Source organism: Rattus norvegicus, chromosome 1, assembly GCF_036323735.1.
Source record: "Rattus norvegicus strain BN/NHsdMcwi chromosome 1, GRCr8, whole genome shotgun sequence".
Classification (NCBI taxonomy): domain Eukaryota; kingdom Metazoa; phylum Chordata; class Mammalia; order Rodentia; family Muridae; genus Rattus; species Rattus norvegicus.
Genome location: NC_086019.1, coordinates 163,857,220 through 163,880,113, shown reverse-complemented (window position 1 = coordinate 163,880,113; position 22,894 = coordinate 163,857,220). Strand labels below are relative to the sequence as shown.

At 44.2% G+C, this 22,894-nt stretch overlaps 1 protein-coding gene across 3 annotated transcripts in view; it reads left to right on the top strand.

The window, feature by feature from the left end:
* Positions 1 to 10,098: 10,098 nt before the first annotated feature.
* The window catches only part of Pold3 (DNA polymerase delta 3, accessory subunit), a 39,799-nt gene continuing 27,003 nt past the window's right edge, over positions 10,099 to 22,894 (top strand). The window contains exons 1-3 of one of the 3 annotated variants that reach the window (XM_039106084.2): positions 10,099 to 11,455; positions 12,909 to 12,964; positions 20,112 to 20,214. In XM_039106084.2, the coding sequence (XP_038962012.2) occupies positions 11,111 to 11,455; positions 12,909 to 12,964; positions 20,112 to 20,214 (504 nt within the window). In that variant the 5' untranslated portion in view covers positions 10,099 to 11,110. Of the gene's footprint in view, positions 11,456 to 12,908; positions 12,965 to 20,111; positions 20,215 to 22,894 lie in introns of those variants that run through there. The other 2 variants (NM_001024750.1, XM_063285127.1) reach the window with 2 other exon arrangements.

The window sequence follows — 22,894 nt, the reverse complement described above, 5'->3', positions numbered from 1 at the left end:
AATCATAGTCAGCTGCTGTGGACCATCTGTAGCGGCCCCATATTCCACACCTAAGATTAAAACAAAAACATATTCCCATAACTTTTCCAGGTTTTCAAAGAAACCAAAATTCTCACTACAACTTCGTGCACGTGGGTGGATGCCTGTAAGTATGTCTGTATACCACATGCATGCAGCTCCCTCAGAGGCCAGAATAGAGAGAGCATCAAATTCATTAGAACTGGAATTACAAAAGACTGCTCTGGGGTTCTGAGAACCAAAGCACAGTCCTCTGGGAGAACAATGGGTGTCTTTAACCCTTGGATCACCTCCTCAGCAACTTCATTCTCCATTGTCTTGGTCTCTAATCAGTTTTTCTGAACAGGGCTTGTTTCCTCAATTAACTAAAAAAACTTACAACCCCTCTGAACCACACCCCCACTGCGTGTGTGTGTGTGTGTGTGTGTGTGTGTGTGTGTGTGTGTGTGTGTGTGTAAACACATTATTGTATATATGCGTGTGTTCTCTGTGGGCAGCTTTCAATGTCGGGCAATCAGTGAACACTTATTAAATGACTGGATTATGTAGCCATCTATATACTGAGCGCCAGTTATCACACGGGTCCTAAATAGTGACAGTACCAAAGTAGATAGCATACCTCTTCATAAGAAACTTACCTAGTAGGGCCTAGAGAGATGGCTCAGTGGTAAAGAGCACTGACCGTTCTTCCAAAGGTCCTGAGTTCAATTCCCAACAACCACATGGTGGCTCACAACCATCTGTAATGGGATCCAATGCCCTCTTCTGGTGTGCTTACAGTGTAGTCACATACATTAAATAAAGAAATCTAAGAAAGAAAGAACTTGCTTAGTAGATGAAATAAACTGATATTGTAGTGTGCTAGAGAAAACCTCAAATGGTTATAGGAACCCAGAAGACCCTTAAACTAGTGGTGCTTGGGGAGTGGGGTAGCAGAGAGAACACTCATTATAAATATAGCCAAATGTAGGATTGGGAGTGTGGCTAAGGAAGAGGCCTCTGGAACCATGCGGAAGGCACTTGGTTTGATCTCCAGCACTGCAATAAACAAATGAAGAAAGTAAATGAACTAATCAGCTAAGTGCTCCAGGACTTAACATCAGTTTGTGCTGGTGGAGTACAGGAAAGTGAAAGTGACACACAGAGCGTTTAGCAGTGGATAAGAAGGCTTAATCTTAAGTTCTAGATCCTAAGGTCGACCTGACAGATGTGAAAACACCTTCACACCGAAACTGGTAGGCATCCAAACTGGAAACAACCCAGAACTCCATTTTCTACTAAGCAAACAAAATGCATTATACTCATACGATGGACTATTACTTATCAATAAGAATTAGTGAATGACTGATGACACAGTTTGGATGTTACGTGTGCCCAAGGCTCACATGCTGAAGACCTGGCATCCCCAATGCAACAATATTCAGAGGTGGGACTTTGGGATATGGTGGGACTGCGAGGGTTCTACACTTGCGTTTGAATTAATCCAGGCATGGGCTCATGTCTTGATGGACTACCGAGAGGTTGGCATGAGGTATAACCGTAGGAAGTAGGATGTTGGGAGAGCACTCCCGACACTCTTGAAGGGTATATTGTACCTCCAGCCCCTTCTCTCTGCTGCTGTTGCTGCACCATGAGGCGAGCAGCTGTACTCAGTGCAATGGAACTAAGCAACCGTGAGCTTAAACTGCTAAGATGGTGAGCCATGCTAAACCTTCCCTCCTGTTCACCCATGGGTGCTTTGTCCCATTGTGTAACTGACGTGTGCACTGTTGGTTCACTTGCTTGGGCTGCAGAAACGAAGCGGTGTAGAGTAGGAGAGTTAAACAATAGGAATTTATTTTCTTGATAGAAGTCCAAAATGAAGGAGTGGTCGAGTTGGTCTCTGAGCCTCTCTTCTTGGCATGCAGATATCACCTCCCTGTGCCTCCGTGTGGCCTTCCTTTGTGTACAGAAATGGCCTCCTCTTCCCTTCGAGGATCTGCATCCTATTAGATGCCCCCTCCCTGTCCCAGTAACCTCATTTATAACTCAGATGATCTCCAAGTACAGTCATGTTCTGAGGAACTCAGGATTCAGATTCCAACCTAACAATCTTGGAAACATAGGGGTGTGTGGGCTACCTAATTCAGTCCATTACAGCAACCATACACACTCTCCATGTCGTGTGGTATAGGAAATTTCTAGAAAAGGCAAAATGTTAGAGACAGAAAGGAAACGAGTGGTTGCTTGGGTCTGAGGGTTGGGAACAGAGATTTGACTGCATATATAAGAAATGAGGCCACAAGAGAAGAGGTGTTTTAAAACTCATCCAACCCATACTAAAATGGATGGATTCCCCCCCCCCCCCCAGTTAAAGCAGTGCCCTAAAGCATCTTCGTGTGGGGGTGGCCAACCTAGGTCTATTTGGCATTAGAACTGTGGCTGTGAATGGGGAGGTGGAACTGCAGAGAGACAGACTGACTGTGGGAGGCTGGGGTGACCTTTGCTCAGGGCTGGACCAAAGGAGGAGAGCCACCTGGCACCTGCCCTCAGACAGGTGATCTGTAGGAAATGTGGCCCCTGTGGACTGCCAAGCGGGAGGCTAGCTCTCAACAGGAGGAAATGCCTCATCCAAGTCTCATTCAGTGCCCAGGCGAGGGATGCTCCCTTTTTCTGGCTTAGCAGAGTTGGCAGAGTTCTCAGAGGCAGAAATGGCTGGCAGAGGCAGAAGATAACGTTTGGGAATGGACAGAGAACAATGGGGAGGGGCAGGCGGTCAGAAACCCAACGCTCCAGGCTGGGAACATGCCTATCTCTCACCAACTAAATCACATCTGGTGGCTTGCTTGTGGCCCAACTACAGCAGTTGTAGGCCCAGCTGAACTGCGGTGAATCAGACACACACAGGAGCTCACAGCAGAGTCAGAAACAGAGATGTGTATGGCATGGGTACATCAAAAATTTAGTGGGGAGAGAGAGAGAGAGGGAGAGAGAGAGAGAGAGAGAGAGAGAGAGAGAGAGAGAGAAGAGAGAGAGAGAGAGAGAGAGAGAGAGAGAGAGAGAGAGAGAGAGAGAACCTCCTGAGAAGTGACTAGTAATATGATACTACGTTCTGTGGGGACATATTTAAAGCCTATGGCAGGCTGACAGGTGGAGACAGGACAAGATCTAGAAAACCCAGAACCTTTTCTCCTCTGTTAGAAATTGAGACTCTATCCTCCAAGCCATTAGGAACCACAGAGGGACAAGCAGGGAGCATAGGATCATCTTGGAACTGGTGCTAAGAAGGACCAGGACAGGGCAGGAGAGATAGGGACAAGGATGGAGCTAGAAAAGAAGACAGAGGGCATGGGCTTTCTTAAGAAGACAACGACTTAAAAGAAGAACACAGTGATAAAGAGGATGAATCGCAGCAGGTGCAAGGAGATCCGAGGCTTCGGAGGAAGCGCCCCTGGGGGTACAGCGGAGGGGGAACCAGCGGGGTCAATATTCGAAAGGCTGCTTCTGATTCTATTTCTTTTACTCCAGACTGAGAAGAAACCATGGAAAGGTATGTACTTGTCTGTGCGCAGGAATGTGCACATGAATGCAGATATCCACAAAGGCCACAAGAGGGCACTGGATCCCCTGGAGCTGGAGTAGAGGTTGGTTCTGAGCCATCTGATGTGAGTACTGGGAACCAAACCTGGGATCTCAGCTCTGCAAGGGCAGTACCTGCTGCTAACCTCTGCGCCGCCTCCAGCCCTCATGGCATGCTTTTTAAAGTTGCATCGTGTAACTCTGTGTGTGTGTGTGTGTGTGTGTGTGTGTGTGTGTGTGTGTGTGTGTGTGTGTGTGTAAGGGACTTTTGAGACAATCCTCTTGGCTCTCTAGCAGTAGTGTGCCTTACAGAATTCAAGCCAGTTTAGGACCTGGATTTAGTCCCAACTGTTGCTCCTTTTGGCTATCCATCTTCCTGCATATCTGATCACTGGGCCCTTGAAGTAAACTGGATTTCCCTAGGTAGCTTATCAATAATGGTTACTCTGATAACAGACTATAAAAGAATTTCAGTGGTGGGAGGAAAAGGAAACAACGCCTTCCACAAACAATATTCCATGGTTCAACAAAAGGGATTATAGAGCGGAACAATATGCAATTCAACTTCACCCTCCCATCCATTCAGTTACCTGTCAACAGGTATTTGCTAAGGGCCTACCCTAGGCCATCTATGGTCAAGTGGGGGCTGGGGGTTGGAATGCAAAGGCCTTTTGAAAATATGCCATTCCCTGGGAACCAAGGCTCTACTGAATGCCACCCTCTCGCAGATTCAGCCTTTAGTTCCTGCAGCTAGAGGCTCTGACTGCGACCCCCTCCTTCCAGCATGGGACCAAGGACAGCCACGAATACAGTCCAGCACAAAATCACAAAAGTACTTAAAATAGTATAAAGGCTTTTGTTGTTGTTGTTTTTTTGTGCACGTGTGTGTGTGTGTGTGTGTGTGTGTGTGTGTGTGTGTGTTTCTTGTAAGTAGATCACATTGGTTTTCAAGCATGGACACTTTAGATGAAAATGTGCCATGATGTCAAATAGTTGGGTACCCCAACCTCACATTGAGGTGCGCCCAGGACGCTCATCATGACTGTCTTAGACAGGGTTTCTGTTACTGTGAGGAAACACCATGAACAAAAAACAAGTTGGGGAGGAAAGGGTTTATTTGGCCTACATTTGCAGATCATGGGAGGAAATCAGGACAGGAACTCAAGCAGGGCTGGAACCTGGAGGCAGGAGCTGATGTAGAGGCCATGGAGGGGTGCTGCTTACTGGCTTGCTTCCCTTGGCTCGCTCAACCTGCATTTTTTTTTTCTTTTTCTTTTTTTCAGAGCTGGGGACCGAACTCAGGGCCTTGCGCTTGCTAGGCAAGCGCTCTACCACTGAGCTAAATCCCCAACCCCTCAGCCTGCATTCTTATAGAACCTAGGACCACCAGTCCAAGGATGGCACCATCAGCCATGGGCCCTCCCTCAATGATCACCAGTTTAGAAAACGCCTTACAGCTGCATCTCATGGAGGCACAGAGGTTCCTTCCTTTCTGATGACTCTAGCTTTGTGTCAAGTCGACAGCGGGTACAATGACTGTTGCTAAGGCAGACACCTGCTTGCTGCCTTTCCCCTAGGGGAGGCACAGACCTGCTAGGAGTCCCAGAGCCTCCACAGCCCCTCCCAGATCTTCACTTCCACCTGGCTAACTGGCCAGAGGTGTCTCCACCCAGTGTTCAGGTCTTCTCCATTCTCTTCACCTTTCACCTCACAGAGCCCTAGCTATTGAGCCCCCACTCCCTGGCTGATGTTCCTAGAGTTTTTCTAACTACCAGACCCAGCTTGTTTCTCTCGGACCCTCCGCAGTGATACCGGGAGGGACACTGGTACTTTTGTGTACTCAAATTCACTTCTTTTGTTTCCACATGAGCCCTCCCAGGGATCCTCCTCCCTTTCACTTCCCTTTCTTTTTCACTGTCCTTTCACTGCTGGGGTCGTCCCTGAGGTTTGGTCTGCTCCCTGAGTGATCGAATCCTCCTCATTGCCCATTACCCTGTATAACTGTTCCTAACCCAGCCTGTTTTGAGGACAGGCATGGTCTGCAGCCTGCTGGACATGCCCAAATGCGGGTTCCTGCTTATTTTCTCTTACAACGTGGTCTTTTCCAAAGCATTCTCCAAGCCCCACCCCACCCCCGTGAAAGGAACAAGGGAAAATATTTAAAGCAGATGCAAGACAGGAATGGAGGCTGCTGGCTCGTTTTCATAAATAACTGGAGAGATGGCTCAGAGGTTAAGCGCACTGACTGCTCTTCCAGAGGTCCTGAGTCAATGCCTTCTTCTGGTGTGTCTGACAGCGGCAGTGTACTCATATAATTGAAATAAAACAAGCCTTTAAAAAATACACATGGGAGAGGCTGGAAAGATGGCTCAGAGGACTGAGTTTGATTCCCAAAACCCATTGCCTGGAACTCCAGCTTCAGGAGATCTAGTGCCCTCTTCTGGCCACTGTGGGTACCTGCACACATGTGCACACAAGCATAAAAGTAAAATAAGGACTGGGTGTAGTGGTCCATATCTTTAATCCTTGCACTTGAAGGCAGAGTCCGCTAGAGCTCTGTCAGTTTAAGGGCAGCCTGGTCTACATATGGAGTTCCAGGCCAGCTAGGGCTACTATGTATTGAGACACTGTTTCAAAACAAACAACAACAAAAAAAGAATAAAACGAAATCTTTTAAAAAACAAATACATGGACTTCTGGAGCCAGGTGTCCCTGAAACCAGAGACAGGAGGGTGCTGCAGGTGGGAAAGAACCGCAGCTATGTGTTCCCTCGGCTCACACACTTGTTTTTGATAACAGACTTTTACATCGACACACTGATACTTGGAGGCTTATCCCACTGTCCTTTGGGCACTGTCCAGAAGTTGGTGTGACCTGGCTTTGCTGGCTTTACCTGCCACAACAATCTTTATAGAATACCTGGAACAGGACAGTTGCAAACCACCATTAGGCTGCGGAAAATCTAACCCAGGTCCTCTGGAAGAGGCAGTGCTCTTAACTGCGGGTCCTTCTCTCCAATCCCTAGAAGAACTTTTTTTTTTTTTTAAAGATTTGTTTATTTTATGTATGTGAGTACAGCGTAGCTGTCTTCAGACACACCAGAAGAGGGCGCCAGATCCCATTAAAGATGGTTGTAGGCCACCTTGTGGTTGCTGGGAATTGAACTCAGGACCTCTGCAAGAGCAGTCAGTGCTCTTAACCACGGAGCCATCTCTCCAGCCCTAGATGAACCTTTTTTTTTTTTTTTTTTTGGTTCTTTTTTTCGGAGCTGGGGACCGAACCCAGGGCCTTGCGCTTCCTAGGTAAGCGCTCTACCACTGAGCTAAATCCCCAGCCCCTAGATGAACCTTTTTGAAAAGAGGAAAGGTGGGCTTGTTATCTGTTGCTAGGGCGTACATATTCTGACACTATTCTGAGTTTATTTCTTACATATTTTGCCTATAGTGAAAAGACATGGTGTCTAGCCTCAGATACCCATGTTCAAAGTTATCTCCTTATTTCCTACTTTTAAGCTTGTATAGTCACCTCCTTTTGGCACTATGTGATGCTCTAACATTACATCCAGTTGCAACCCCAGACAAAATTCTAAGATGAAGAACACACTGTGTCTCTATAAGATCATATAAGGTCTGGTATATAGTCAAAAGGTGTCGTATGTATTAACATCTATCTGACGCTTCTGTGTCAATGAGGCCCGTGTCTCAGTCCTGGAGCCCAGGGTGGGGTTCCCTTCCTATCAAAGGCCTGCTCCCTTGCTGGTAACTGGGTCTGGGAAGCCTGACAGTATGTAGGTAGAGGGTTCCTCACTCCGTCCAACACTGAAGCCTGTCTGTATTCCCATCAGGTCCCTGACAGTGCTCACTGCTGCTATGGGAGTGATGATGAGGAAGGGAAGGAAGGCCAGCCTTCTGTGGCTGAGGACGACCTTTGGCTGAGTCTTGATTCTCTGGCTCCCACTGCTGGTGTCATGTGACACTTACATGCTTAAGTTTTGGCCATCTAAAACTCTCTCGGCTCTCAAGCTGATTGCCGGTCCTGGTTTCTAGCCAAGAGTTGAACTCCCAGCACGGCACACTGATATTAAGCTTTATCCTCAAGGCAGAGGCAGTCAAAGTGCTGTTTGCTCCAAAGTCGTGTCATAGAAAGTGTAGGCAAAAGTGTAGCTTCATTCCTTTTGAAGATTTGCATTCCATGTCTCAAATATGGAAAACCCTTCCCATACCTGGAAGAAGACAACAGATTGATTTTATGTTGCTTCTCTGACTATAAAAATGACATGGATCTGTAAAAAGTCAGTCAGAAGACGAGAAAAAACCAAAACCCCCAAAAGACAAGGATGAGAACAAAAGGCAGCCCAGTGCTACCACTAAAGTAAGCACAGCATTGAGACTGTGGGCTTCAGCACACCTGGATGGGAACATACTTGCTCTGTGTGTGGGTTGGAGCAAACTACTTAACTCTGAACAGTTTCTATAAAATTGAGATAAAGACTTAAGTCATGTAACATCTCTACATTAGTATACAGGCGATCTTAGCATCCTAGATTGTTGAAGAGTTTACATGAGAATATTTAAACACAAAGTCTAACATGGCGCCTGCCGATTCAGTGACGGGAAGTCACAGTGGGCACAGCCGAGCTCCACTTCTTTCTCAACGGTATTTCCCTTTAGATCTCAATGCCTTCGTTGTAACTAAACCTCAGTCAAAATACATTTGTTAGGAGTCTATTACATGTGGGTGTTATGACATTATGAAGACAGTAAGTTTGAATTTTTATTTAGTGTGTGCATGTATGGAGGCCTGCATGCACCATGGTGTGCGGAGATCAAAGGATGATTCCGTGTGACTCGGTCCTCTCCTGTCATCTTTATTCGGCTTCCTGGGACTGAACTCAGGTCATCAGGCTTGAGCACTGTACCTGCTGAGCCATCTCATGGCCCTGAGAGCATATTTAAAATAGTTTTTGCTTATGAAAACTCTGTTTCAAAGTGCATATAGATGGCTTCCTAGTCACTCTTCCCATGAACAACATAAAGCTGGTTTGAAGTGATGGGACCTCATCTTGGATATGTGTATGTGTGAAGGGAAAATAAAATCTAACAAGGCTTCTTGAGGATTAGGGTCACTGCTAGGGATACCCACCACATGTTAGGTACTCAATAAATAAGTAATTGTTATCTGAACTATTATCTGAATTGTTACATGTTACCTGAACTGTTACATGAACTAAAAGACTTTCTTCATCTCTAACTTGTGGGAGGGAAAAATTCCAAGGGATACTCTTCTCTGGTTTATTTTTGACCCTAAAACCTTTTCAGTGAATTTGTAGACACAACTTTAATCTCTTTGATGTGGTCCTAGGTTTGTTTATGGGTATTTGTTATGATTTTCTATGAAATCCATTTGCTGGGTTTCTATGAGACTAAAAGAAACATCATTTTAAAAGCACTTGCTCAATATGTTTGTTATGGAATAACGTAGTTACCAACTATTATTAGTGTGATAGTGGTGAGCATATTTGAAGACTTTATGTCTCATTTATAACTCCAGCCAAATAGAATAATTTGATTTCTTTTCTCATCTGCTCTTTTTCTCAGTCTTTTCACATCATCCACGAAACTCCTGGTTGATCCCCAATCTAGTGCCTTTCCATGTTACTTCTGTATTTGCCCTCATCTAATTAGCAGCCTTTTCTTCCTGATTCTAAAAGAAAACTGAAACCAGGCAGCCTTTTCAGTTTTCACTATCCCTATTGTTTTTTTTGTTTCTTTGTGTTTTGTTACAAGTTCTTACTTACTATGTAGCTCTGGCTAGGTTGGAGTTCCATAGGTAGACCAGGGTAGTCTTCGGCAGAGATCCCCTTGCTTTTGCTGGGATCAAAAGTATGTGCCACCATGCCAGACACCACTATTCTAAACCACTCTTCCTCCTCCTTACTTACATATCTCTGGAGAATGTAACATTGTAACCTTGACCACAGCTCTACCCCCATCACTCCTAGAAGAGTACAAGGCCCTTTGTAGGCTTTTGAAAATTATATCTTATATGCATTCATGCTGCAGCAAACCTTTGAAGTTCTTATTCCCATCTTACAAAATGAATAAACCAACACTTAAAAGTTAAATAACTGGGGCTGGGGACTTAGCTCAGTGGTAGAGCGCTTACCTAGGAAGCGCAAGGCCCTGGGTTCGGTCCCCAGCTCCGAAAAAAAGAACCAAAAAAAAAAAAAAGTTAAATAACTTGGGACTGGAGAGGTGGCTCAGTGGTTAAGAGCACTGTCTGCTCTTCCAGAGGTCCTGAGTTTAATTTCCAGTGGCTCACAACCGTCTGTAACGGGATCTGGCGCCCTCTTCTGGCACACAGGTGCACATGCAGATAGAGCACTGCTACAGAAAATCAAATAAATAAATCTTAAAAAACAAAATAAAACAAACAAAACAAAACAAAAAAACTTACCTAAGAGCACACGCATAGCAAAATCAGGATTCAAAACCAATCAGTTTACCTCCACAGCCTGTTTCTGTTTCTTATCCAATTGCTCCAGTAGTTGGAGGTTTATTAAGGATCTCTCTCTCTCTCTCTCTCTCTCTCTCTCTCTCTCTCTCTCTCTCTCTCTCTCTCTCTCTCTCTCTCTCTCAGTTTTCCTTGGAATAATGTTTATGTGGCTCCATTACACAGCTTAGTAGAGCCAACAGGATCTGATTCTTTCCATGTCTCTTCTCCCCGGTGGCCCCTTCTCCCAACATTTCAGTAGCTAGAACAATCTGAGACAGTCTTCCTCTCTCTTCTCCTACTGGAAAACCTTCGCCACACTAATTTTTGAGGGATTTTAACAGGCAGTCCTTTATCTGTCTCTTGTTACTGCTGCCCTTGTTGTGCCCCAGTGCCTGAGAAATACATCAGAGCATCTACTTAAAGTTTTGGCTGAAAAAAGCTATCAAGTGGCAAGTATGGGGCACCCCGCTTCACTCCGTTGTCGATTCAAAACCCATAGTTCTCATCTTAAAGGAAATGAGAAATAGTTTATTCTGGAGGTATTTTGAGTGACCATGATCCGGGAACCCAGATTTAGGTTATCCCAAATCCCATGCTCCAACATGAAAGCAGTTTCATGGAGTTCTACAGAACAGCAAAATTCACAAATCAAGGCAAGTTTAAAATACAATCAGAGAGTAGAAAGATGGAAGAGGCTTTCCTATAGACTCACGATGTTATCTGATGGCATCTTTAGCTTTTGGGTTGGTAGAAAATAGGAATCTGCTAAGTTAATAGATTCCACAAGGTTTTTATCCCTTAAATCACCAGTGTTAATTCCGATACGGAAGTGGGTAAGGAAGGTTCCAGAGGGCTAGAACTAGTTTAAGGTAAGGTAAGTCTCTGACCCTGCAACATTCCAATCTCTCCACAGTACTGAAATTCTAGTCAATCTCTGCAGACATGGCCTCTTTCACTACCATTGAATTCCAGTGCTAGACAGCAAGAGATATTTTTCACTTTCTAAGCGGAAAGATTCTTGTTTATAGCGGTGAAATATATGGTCATGAGTCAGTCTGCTCGTGGCAGCGGAGAGACCGAAAAGTCCTCAGGTGTACAATCACAATCATCGTCGCACGCCTCACTTCTGGTCGGTCTGGATTCAACCTCTCTCTACGTTAGCCTTGGCTGTTCGCTCACAAGTTTGGCCCTCATCTGCCGCCGTAGTGCGGCGCCTTGGTTGCCCTGGGAAACGACCTGCGACCTGAGAGTGAGCGAAGCTGTTTCCCGCCGGCGGGAGCTACGGCTGGGGCGGTCTGAGCAAAGGATTCGAAGCTGCACCACCATGGCGGAACAGCTGTATCTAGAAAACATAGACGAGTTCGTCACGGACCAAAACAAGATCGTGAGGAGCTAGGACTTGAGGGGGGTGGGAGGTGCGGGAGTGCAAGGCGGGTGTGAGGGGGCCTGGGCCTGCCGGGTCGGCGAGGGGTGTAGACCTCCGGTGCCTAGGGCTTCACGGGGACCCGCTGAGGTGGGCGCTAGTCGCCACTAAGCACTTGTGGGGGAGACACGCCCTGGGGCAAAGCCTCCCGCGAGCGCTGAAACTCCTGGACCTTCGGCGGGATTGTGGGGTTCGGGGGGCGCGGAACCAGGGAAGCAGGAGGGGTTCGTGAGGCCTCCTCCTCCTGTTCTGTCCAGTGATGGGCCCCTCAATCCCCGGAGGAGACCGGACGACTTATCTGGTCTACTGACGGGTGATTTACCCTCCAGAGACAGTTTCCTCTTCCTGGAAATTTAAATATTGAAAGCAGCTCGACCCGCCTCTCTGGTGTAAAGATCGAGAGAGACTTGAACGCGAAGGAACTTTGCAGTTGTGAGCCCGTGGACACAGCTTGGTACAGAATGGTTACAGTGACCCACACCTCCCAGGCCCTCCAGGCTTTTGTGTTATCCCTAGAAGTGGGATTTAGCCAAGGGCCAAATGACGTGTTTATGGGCCATTAGTACTGGACAGATAATTCTTGAATCCTGGGTCTGTCTCTTCCCCTCATGTCACTCAGCCTCTGATCAAAACTCTTCTTATTGGGACTACATCATTTAACGTTGGAAGAAACAACAGACATATCGGGTCTCGGAAGGATGGAAGTTTGATGCCTCTAGTTATCAAAATTACCTCGATACTACATTTACCCATTTTACTCGGTTTTGTGATCCCCCACCCCAACTGTTCCTCTTTTGTATAGTTGCAAGTTTACTGAGAAGTTCCTGGGTTATATGCTTTCAAATAATCTAGGTTTTAGATACATTTTAGGATAGTTTTAGGTAGTATCTCGAAGACGAGTGTCAGAGAGCTTAAGTAAAACAAGGAGTGTAAGCAAAATAATCTTTACATATATTTGGCTTGGCTTTGTAGATTCTTAAAACATATTATACTTAGTGTCACACACACAACTTTTTTATTATATTTAGTGGCACACGAATGAATGAGTGTGCAAACACGTGTGCTTTGGCACATGTGTGGATGTCAGAGGCCCGGTTCTCCAATCCCGCCATTTGAATTCAACAGATGGAAGCCAGGTTATTAAAGATGTGGTAGCAAGTGACTAACACTGCCACTGAGCCGTCTCTCTGACCCACCTTCATAGATTCTTTTTTGTTGATTAGTCTGTGAAACATTTTAGTGTTGGTAAGATGACTCCCTGGCCTGACTCAGTGTATGGCTTTTCTAATGGTGTCTACCGTAGTTTATATGACACAGTCATCCAAGAATGAGACTCTTTAGAAGCAGGCCCTTGGCATTTATCTGTACTCTGGAATCATCTAATAAAACCTTAAATGTTGTTTTTTTGTTTCAGGTGACTTACAAATGGCTAAGCTATACACTGGGAGTTCATGTTAACCAGGCCAAACAGTAAGTCCATTTTACTGCTAATTTTAATAATGTTGGAATTTTTCTTTCACTTTGTTTTTTATTATTTTCAGCATAATCTTTTTATTTGGGAATTTCACATCATGCACCCCAGTCACACTCACTTCCCAGTCCTTCCAGGTACAACTCCTACACTTATGACCTCCCCCCACCTACAAAAAGCAAAACAAAACAAAACAGCAAAAAAAAACTAGTCCAATCTGAGTTGCCTGTATAGTCATGGGACATGGTCAAACTCCCAGTGGCCAGCTCCTTAAAGAAAACTTTCACTTTGTTTTAATTCTCATAGAACTCTTTGGTTAGAACTGACTTTCTGCCTGTGTTAATAGGAAAGAATATTATTTTCTCTACCTTTTACTACTTTTGTCTGTCTTTTGAACCGTGTGCATGTTCATGTATGTGAATGTGGATGCTCACAGGCTACAGGACATATGGAAAGGTTAGAGGACGATCTTGGTTCCATCCCTGCCTTTCTAAGGGGTTTAAGATGGGGTCTCTTGGTATTCTCTGCTGTGTACAGCAGACTGGTTGGCCTGCAAGCTTCTGAGGATACTTTGGTCTCTGCCATCCTCTCAGCACAGGAGAGCTGGAATACAGAAATATGCTACTTCTCCAGCTTTGCTTGGGTCCTGGGGATCTGACCTCAGGTCCTCATGCTTGCATGGTAGCCTTTGACCCACTTAGAATTTCCCTTCCCCTGTACTCCTCCCTTTTAGATCAGTGGACTCTATGCAAATGTGGTAATTTGAAGCCTTGACTCCTGGTTAACCTCACTTGTGTAGTGATTTGAATGAGATTGATCCCCCATAGGCCCAGATATTTGACCTCTTGGTCCCCAGTTGGTGGCACCTTTCTGGGAGGTTTAGGAGCCCCAGGCTTGCTGGAGGTGCTGGAGGCAGGCTTGACTGTCTGGTCTTCCCCCACTTCATGCTCACGTTCTCGGATTTATTAGTTATGCTTGCATTTGAAGATGGGAGCTCTTGCCTGTCACCCTTCTTCCCATGGTGGCCTCTTGTCCCTCTGTACACCCAAATAAACTCTTTACTCTGTAAGATGCTTTTGCCATGGTCTTTTATCACAGCAGCACAAAAGTAACTTTTATTAAATAGTCTATCCAGTCTTCTAGCTTAGATTTATATGTTTGTTGTTTTAGATTTTTATTTTTTCACATGTTTGTTAGGCCTAACTTTGGCCCATATTTTCATAATAGTTCCTGTTGCTGTGATAAAGCACTGACTAAAACCAATGTGAGAAGGAAACAGTTTATTCACGTTACGAGGCAGGAACCTAGAAGCAGGAGCTGAAGCAGAGACCATGAAGGGGCACAGGGTACTGGCTTCTGGCTTGCTCAGTTACCTTCTTTGTACAGCTCAGAGCCGTTTGCCCAGGAATGATCCTGCCCACTGTGGGCTGGACCCTCCTGTATCATTTAACGATTAAGGAAAACCCCAACAGCTGGAGCTAGGGCTGTCCCTAAATCTGTTGACTACCTGTGTCTCTCCTTGTCTGGCCTAAGGGGATAGGATGGATGTACCTCGCCCTTCAGTGACTTGATGTGCCAAGATGGGGCCCTACAGATATACCCATAGCCCCATCAAGTGGAGGCAGTTCCTCAGTACAGGCTCCCTACTCCTGAGTATGTCAAAGTTGACGATGCTAATGATGATTTAGGTCACCACATGTTTGACTTGAGCCTGATGCCCTGAGTTCAGTTCTTGGGACTTCTCAGAGGTGGTCTTCTGATCTCCACTCTCGAGCTGTTGCATGTATGTACACACGCACGTACTAATTAAATGTTTGAGTGAGAGTGAAGCGAGTACTTAGGATGGCTAGAGCACTGCCCTTCTTGCATTTAACCACACCTTTTTATTTTATTTTTGTTAGAACAGATCTAATTTGAGGCCAAAAGAGAAATGACAACTTTTAAGTTAGTGTTAGAATATTGACCTGCAAAGGTGCAGAATGTTGTCCAAAGAGGAAGAGTTACTTACTCACTTGAAGACACGTGTGGGTTAAATGCCACCTTGCTTTGTTCTGCCTCTGGGAAGTCTGATTTTTATTTGTAGGAGGAGCTTTCTGTGAGCCAGAGCAACATGGTGCCCGTCTTAGAAGCCTCTGATTTCTTGAGCCAACAGTTTTATCTTTAAGTTAATTCTATTGGTGTAGCTGATTTTAGCTGTGATGTTCAAGATCTTAAGGACTGAAACTGTTAGCTCAGGGCTAGATTTAGACCTGTTTTTAACAAGATTGTCCAAGATCAACTATGGCCTAAACCTAAGAGTTGCAATAACTCTGGGAATGGACACAGATAAGAGCTTTATTTATTGTTTGTTTGTAAACAGGGCCTCACTGTGTAGATCTGATTGGCCTGGAACTCACTTTGTAGACCAGGATGGCCTTGAACTCAGAGATCTGCGTGGACTACAACTGGCTGTGCTTTATTTATTTCAGTGATAGGTGTTTGAATATGAAATGAAGCAACTGCTATTACAGTCACCTAGTGGACATTAAAGTAAAGGTGCATTTGAAGGATTAGAGCTATAGTTTGTTCTAGCCTTAACATGCCATCTGGCCTATGTGTCCAGTTGGGTAGTGGCTGTGTTATTCAGACCCTCCTGTGCCTGTGCCACCAGGGTCAGCTCTCCGCCTTTGCCTAGGCAAGGGTTGGGGCCAAATCTCACTGTTAATTCTTTTATAAAATCTATTTAAACTATATTGAACCACTAAATAATTTACCCATCCAAAGTATATTTAATATTTTTAGTGTGAAGCTGTCACCATCGGCAGGGTTTTTGTTTGTTTTTTGTTTTAATCTTTCAAAGCAAGAAAGATAACTAATGCCAATTTAGAAATCATCCCATTTGGTAAATCAGTAGCAACCCAACAGATACATAAGCAAACATTTTAAACCATTTAAAAACTAACTAGAGGTGGTTCAGCAGGTAAGAGTACTGCCTGCTCTTCCAGAGAAGAGCAGGTTCAGTTTCCAGCAGCTTCACGGCAGCTCACAACCACCTGTAACTCTGGTTGCAGGTGAATCCACTCCTTCTGCCTCCAAGGCACTGCTCGCATGTACTGCACAGACGTACATGCAGTCAAGCATTCATACACACTAAAACCAAAATAAAACAGCCCTTACATACTTAGCGTCACTAGTGATGAGTCGGATGCAAATTTGAATGCTTCTGAGGTACCTTTTTCTCTTAGTATAGTCACAGTTTTACAGTGTTTCACCACTCCAAAATGAATCACGCCTGATAATAGTCACTGTTTTTTTAACCTCTGTCTCTCACCTCACCTTTCCTAGACAACTATTAATCTTTCTGTCTATAGAATATTATATATACATATGTACACACACATATTCATACTTATCTGGTTTCTTTTGGTTAATGTTTCAAAGTTTGTCCAAGCTGAAGTGGGTATTGGCACATAATTTGTTTTATGGCCAAACACTATTCCATTACATGTGTTAGTTCTTGGTTTCAGAGTTGCTCTAACAGAGTACTACAAAATGGGTAGTTTAAAACACCAGGGGTTTATAGACCTCTTCTGCAGGTTGTCTCCTTGGAAGCATAGATGATTTGATCGTTCATGAAGTTTGTCACTGTTTTGATTACTGTGGGTGTGTAACAAATTGGCCCAAACTTTAATGGAAGAAACAACCATTCATAGGTTCTGCAGTGTGGACCGGGCACAGTGGGAATGGCCCATGTTAGCTGAGTGGTATCTGAGTCTTAGCTGAAGTGTCAGCCCAGTCTTTAATCATCTTTCTGTACATCTGTCAGTTGCTGCTGGTTGTCAGCTGACTGAACTTTAGCTGCGGCTATGGGCCAGGGTGTTGCAGGGCTTGGTGTCTTGAAGCAGTCAGATTTCTTGAACAGCTGCTCAGGGCCTTAACAGCTGTTCTAGCATACAACAGAAGCCACTCATCTTTCTGACTTGCTTCACCCTCAAGCAGCCCCTCAAAAGTCCTCCTTGATTCATTGCCTGGGCTCCAACCCTAATAAGAAAATGTAGAGCAGTATGTAGGGAGGGAGATGCTGTCTCAGACATGTTTAGAAAATAGAAAATGTAAACTAAGAGGAATGATTAAGTGCCATTAATCCCCAGTGCTCAGGAGGCAGAGGCAAGTTGATCTCTGATCTCTGGGTTCAAGGACAGCCAGGACTACACAGAGAAACCTTTTCTTGAATAAACAAAACAAACAGAACAAATTCTTGTTTTTAGTTCTTTTTTAAAAGTATTATTTTAGTCTTTAACAGAGAAGATCCTTCCTCATTGATTTAAACATAACTTAAGATTGAGAAAATATTATGGAGAACTAAAATTGGTTTAGTTCTTGGGGAAGTTATGATTAGAACTGATAAGGAGGGGGTTGGGGATTTAGCTCAGCGGTAGAGCGCTTGCCTAGCAAACACAAGGCCCTGGGTTCAGTCCCCAGCTCCGAAAAAAAGAAATAGGAAAAAAAAAAAAAAGAACTGATAAGGAGAGGAAAATTAATGTTCTCAAAGGGGAGGCTGTAAGTCATCATAGGTGTTGGAAATATATTCTGTAAGAAGTCAAATTTTTTCAGTGACTTGCTCACACAGGCAGTATCAGCGCTGTGGAGAAAAGATTGCATTTGACTGACATGCTTAAGAGCATGATGAGCATGATTCTCACCTTTCATTTTTCTACTAGCATGGTCCTAATTAGCATAAACAGTCAAGAATCCCACCTCATCTGCCCTTCTAACATGATCTCTGCAGTGGGAAAGACATGAGAGAGCAAGGTGGAAGAATCCATAAAACTGGCAAATAGTGCAGGCTTTGTACTTAAGTAACTGATGGAATTCAGAAAGGCATCCATATAAACCGATGTAGATTGTGGTGTAGTAGGACTCAGCATACTCCTACTACAGGGAGGAGTAAACTCTGTTAGCACTCAGCAGGCAGAGGTGTTCTGCTCTGCTACAGAAAGCTTGGAGCAGGAGGAGTTAGGTGGATGAAACCTATATAACCCTGCCTGGCCTGGAATTCCCTCTGTAAGCCAGGCTGGCCTCAAACTCACAGATCTCTGCTTGCCTCTGCCTCCCTTCCTAGCATTAAAGGGAGGCAGACAGAGCTCTGTGATTCAAGTTCCTACCAATTTTAAGCTTATGCTCTAGGAAGGAAATGGCTGGTCCAAATGGGTAGGAACTGTGACTCCTTTGTTCACTGCTTAGAACCCGAGTGAGCACTCAGGAAAGTTTTGTTTCTGTTGGCTTTTTTGCTGACTTGCATTTTAAAACTTCACTATGACACCCTCACAGATAATGATGGTGAAAGAGAATATAGGTGACCCTTGGACTTGAAATAGTCTAGTAAAGAGGACAATTTCAAGGAGGACAGAATCAAGAATTGGTTGGGAGGGAGGAATAATAAATAAGACTTGGCAACTCATTCCATAAGGAGAAGGGTAATGATTTCTGGCTAAGGTTGTTTGAACAAACGATGATGTCATCAGGGAAAAATGAAGCCATAGAGTTGAATAAAATAGGCCATGGAGAATACCAGGGGGTGACCAACCATATCTCATGTCCCAGGAAACCTATCTAAGTCAGGCAAACTGGGGTGGTTGGTCGTACTAAAATAGAGAAAGATGGCTAAAGACAAGACTAACAGCTAAGGAAAGGAAGGCACAGAAACTGCAGGAAAACGTGGAGCAGTTGTATCAGGAGACTGGGTTGGGTATCCTGGAAGGTAAGAGAGGACATCTGGAGAAGAGAGTGGTTGACAGAGGCTGAGGTTTACTTTGGCTTACTACATAGCTCTGGGTAACTTGGTACTTACCGTGTAGACCAGGCTGGCCTTGAACTCATAGAGATCCACCTACCTTTCCCTGTAGGGTTAAAGATAATGTACCACCATATCTAGCTCTCAGAGTTCCTGAGTTTCTGGCTGTTCTCAACTGAAGTATGATATGTTGTAGAAGCTTGCTAAATATTTCTTGCAATAAAGACAAATGCTGTATCTCTTTTTATTGTTCTTTTCTTTTTTTTTTTTTTTTTGGGTTCTTTTTTTCGGAGCTGGGGACCGAACCCAGGGCCTTGTGCTTCCTAGGTAAGCGCTCTACCACTGAGCTAAATCCCCAGCCCCTCTCTCTTTTTATTGTTAAACTCCATTGAGGGGCATCAGCTTCTGGTATTGTGGGTGATTGGGATAAAAGTGAATGAGGACTTTACTGCAAGCAACATTTCTGCATTCAGTGTGGCAGTGTAAGGTTAGGGAACGTTTTAGATGTTAGATGGTATAAGCTACATCATGAAACCTCTGAGTAAGTAATTCAGTAGTTAACACGTGGATATATGTTTGTCATGATGTATATGATAGCTTGGAATATTTAATGTAATGATCTCATAGAATTACTAAAAACCCCAAATCATCACCAGAACAGCACATATATATAGACTGCCGATACTTGAGAATAGAGGCTTGCAGAGAGAGTATGAATCTGGGTTATAAGAATTATTCATGGCCTGGGGAGATGGCTCAGCAGTTAAAAGTGCTCACTGCTCTTCCAAAGGTCCTAAGTTCAATTCCCATTAACCACATGGTGGCTCACAACCATCTGTAATGGGATCTGATGCCCTCTTCTGGTGTGTCTGAAGACAGTGACAGTGAACTCATATATATAAAATAAGTAAGTCTTTAACAAAAAGAATTATTCATGTAGTAATGGCACTTCTGCTTTATGCCTGAAGATATGAAGCCTATTAAATTTTATTCTGGATGCCATAGCTACATAGTTGTCTCACTTTTGTATCTGCTGTTTAATCATTGCCACTGTTTGGCTGTGGGTTCTGTCCCTCGTGGCATATTTCTAGATTTATCTCAGTTACTTCCTGGGTCCCTCAGCCAACTCAAACAAGTTGACTTCAGTCCCATGCTCCGTCTAAAGTTCATCCATTGTTTTTTCAAAAATCTGTCTGTTGTCTGTTCAGTAAGTAAAAAATTATGCTGTTGAAAAAGCTGATTTTATATACACACACACACACACACACACACACACACACACACACATATATATATATATCTTCTAAGTCATGAATCAGGAGTTGATGAGGAAGTTGCATACTAATGAGTCACTTTTGTCTTGCTTGTAACAGGATGCTCTATGAATATGTTGAAAGGAAACGGAAGGAAAATTCGGGAGCTCAGCTGCATGTTACCTACTTGGTGTCTGGCAGTCTTATACAGAATGGACATTCTGTAAGTTCTCTTGTAACAAGGCTTCATGTTCATGAGATATAAACATTAGAAACAACAGGAGAAAGAAGCAAGATTGAGTGGTGTGGAAGTTTTAAAGTACCTCTTAAAGAGAGTGAGCGTTCTGAAATTTTAAACTAAATCTGCACTCAGGTAAGGCTAGGTAATATCTTGGCTGTGATGAAGAGACTATCCCTGTTAGTTACCTAGGAAATGAGATATTAGGGAATGGCTTTTCCTTGAACCTCTTTTTTCTTTTGGTTATGTATTAAAGACTTACTTGTACTTAATTTTCATCTCTTCAAATGTCAAGTCACAGATTCTGGTGTTAAAAAAGGAGGAAAAAGATTGGGCAACTTTGTTTGTAGCATGAGCACTGGCTTTGATAGGTCACTTAGAGTGCCCGCTGATAGACCTTAGGCTCAGCTGCTGGGACAGACGGCGGCGTGGGCTGGGAAGTGTGTTTGGGCTCCTGCATCTTTTTTCTGTTCTGGTCCCATCTGCATCTAGCCCACCAACATGGGTACTGTTGCTTTCTTCATCTCAACCACAAAGCAGTTTCAGTCTCAGGTCTGTTGCTTTCTTGTTGACTTCCATTTTTCCCTCAGGGGTGGGCACAGACATCACTGTGTTCTTCCTAGGCCTTGCGAGGCTCCAGAAGCTCTGTTGTCTTGTACTGACTCCAGGAGCATTCATGGTTCTTGCACACTGGCGAATGGCACGTCTTCTCTCTCTTCACTTTCCTTGCGGCTGTCTGAAGTCACCTCTGTTTCAGTGTCATTCGTCCCGGGATCAGGGGCCCCTCTTAGAGATTGTCTTTTTTATTTCCCTTTTGACTTTCACTCAGAATTGTAAGTTTACTGCCATAATACTGATGGGAGTTGGTTTTTAACAGGGCTCTCAAGCATGTGAGATTTACAGCTCTTAGGTGAGCTTTATGAGGAGAAGCAGAACTTTAGATTCAGATCCCCGCGTTCTCCATCCTTCCTTGTCAGCGTACTGTTGACACTCAGGTGTTTAGTCATCTGGGGTTCTCTGCCTTGTTAATGCTGCGACCCTTAAATACATTTCTTCACGTTGCGGTGACCCCAGCCATAGAGTTACTTCATTGTCATCTCATAACTTTAATTTTCTACTGTTATATAAGTATCCGCTGTGCAGGATTTTTGATATCCAATCCTCAAGGGGTTTTGCCCACAGGCTGAGAACCACTGGTTAGTGGGTCATTGTTATGTTAATTAGGACTTGCCATTACTAGTTCTCATTAGCTTTTTTATGTAGTGATTTTTAGTTGAGAATGATTTTTTAAAATCACCACCTAATTTATTATTCATTTACATTAGAGAATAGTCACTTATATAGTAATAGACATTACAGAATAGTCAAGTTTTAAGCTGGAATCTATGCAGAATTTTTTTAAGGACAGGTGTGTAGCTTGGCTGGTAGACTAGACTGACCACAGAGATCCACCTGCCTCTCTCTGCTCTGGATTAAAGATATCACCCACCACACCTGGCCTCTATGAAGAACTCTTATCGAAGTCTAGTATGGTTGTACATGCTTATAATTCTAGCATTTGAGAGGTTGATGCAGGCGAGTCTAGGCAGGACCTCTCTCAAAAATATAAAATAAAATTCTAACAAGTAGCAGGGTTTGCGATGCTGTGCTGCTGGGCCCTTCATCTTGACAGGTGCCCACTGCAGTAGTCAGCTCCGCTGATCTGCACTGTTGTTGCACAGCAAGGTGGCATGGCCACCGTTGAGGCTGTGCGTTTTCAGTAGCCCCAAGCACAGGAGCACTTAGCCACGCTGAACTGCCTGGCCGTCTGGACTGCTGCCTTAGGTTTAGTTAGTTACTGCCTCTAAGGCTGCACTGTGAGTCTGCGTGCTTCAGTGGTTAGTGTCTATGATAATGTAATGTGTGCAGGTGTGTGTGTGTGTGTGTGTGTGCATGTGCATATGTCCAAGTGTGTGTGTGTGTGTGTGTGTGTGTGTGTGTGTGTGTGTGTATGTGTGTGCATGTGCATATGTCCAAGGGTACACAAGCACCTGTGAAGGCCAGAGGACAGTCTTGGGTATTACTCCCAAGAGTTGTCTACTTTGTTTTTTGAGACAAGCCTGGGACCTGAAGTTTGCTGATTTGGCTTAGGCTGGTTGGCCAGTGGCCTCCGGGATCCTCCTGTTTGTCTCCTCAGCACTAAAATTGTAAGTGGTCCTACCATTGCATATCTTTCTACATGGACATTGGGAATCGAACTCAGATCCTCTTGCTTGCTTGGCAACCATTTTAGCAACTGAGCTATTGCCTTGCTTCATTTTTTAACTAGAGAAGAAACCAAAAAAGAAAAAAAAATCTATGAAATTTCTTAATTCAAATTTATGACTACATTTTTAAAAAGCTTTCTTCGATGTATTGGGGAGATAGCTTAGTCGTAGAGCAGTTGCCTAGCATGTACAAGGTTGTGGGTTTGTCATCAGTAATAAAACACAAAACAATAAAACTTTATGTTGTTGTCAAACATGGCGGCTCACACCTGTGATTGGCAGCACTTGAGAGCCTGAGGCAGGAGGTACTGAGTTTGAGGCCAGCCTGAGCCTGAGGTTGCTTTTCTGTCTCCTGAAAACCAACCAACCAAAAATAGATTGCTTGATTTTTTTTTTTTATATTGCTCATCTATATTAAG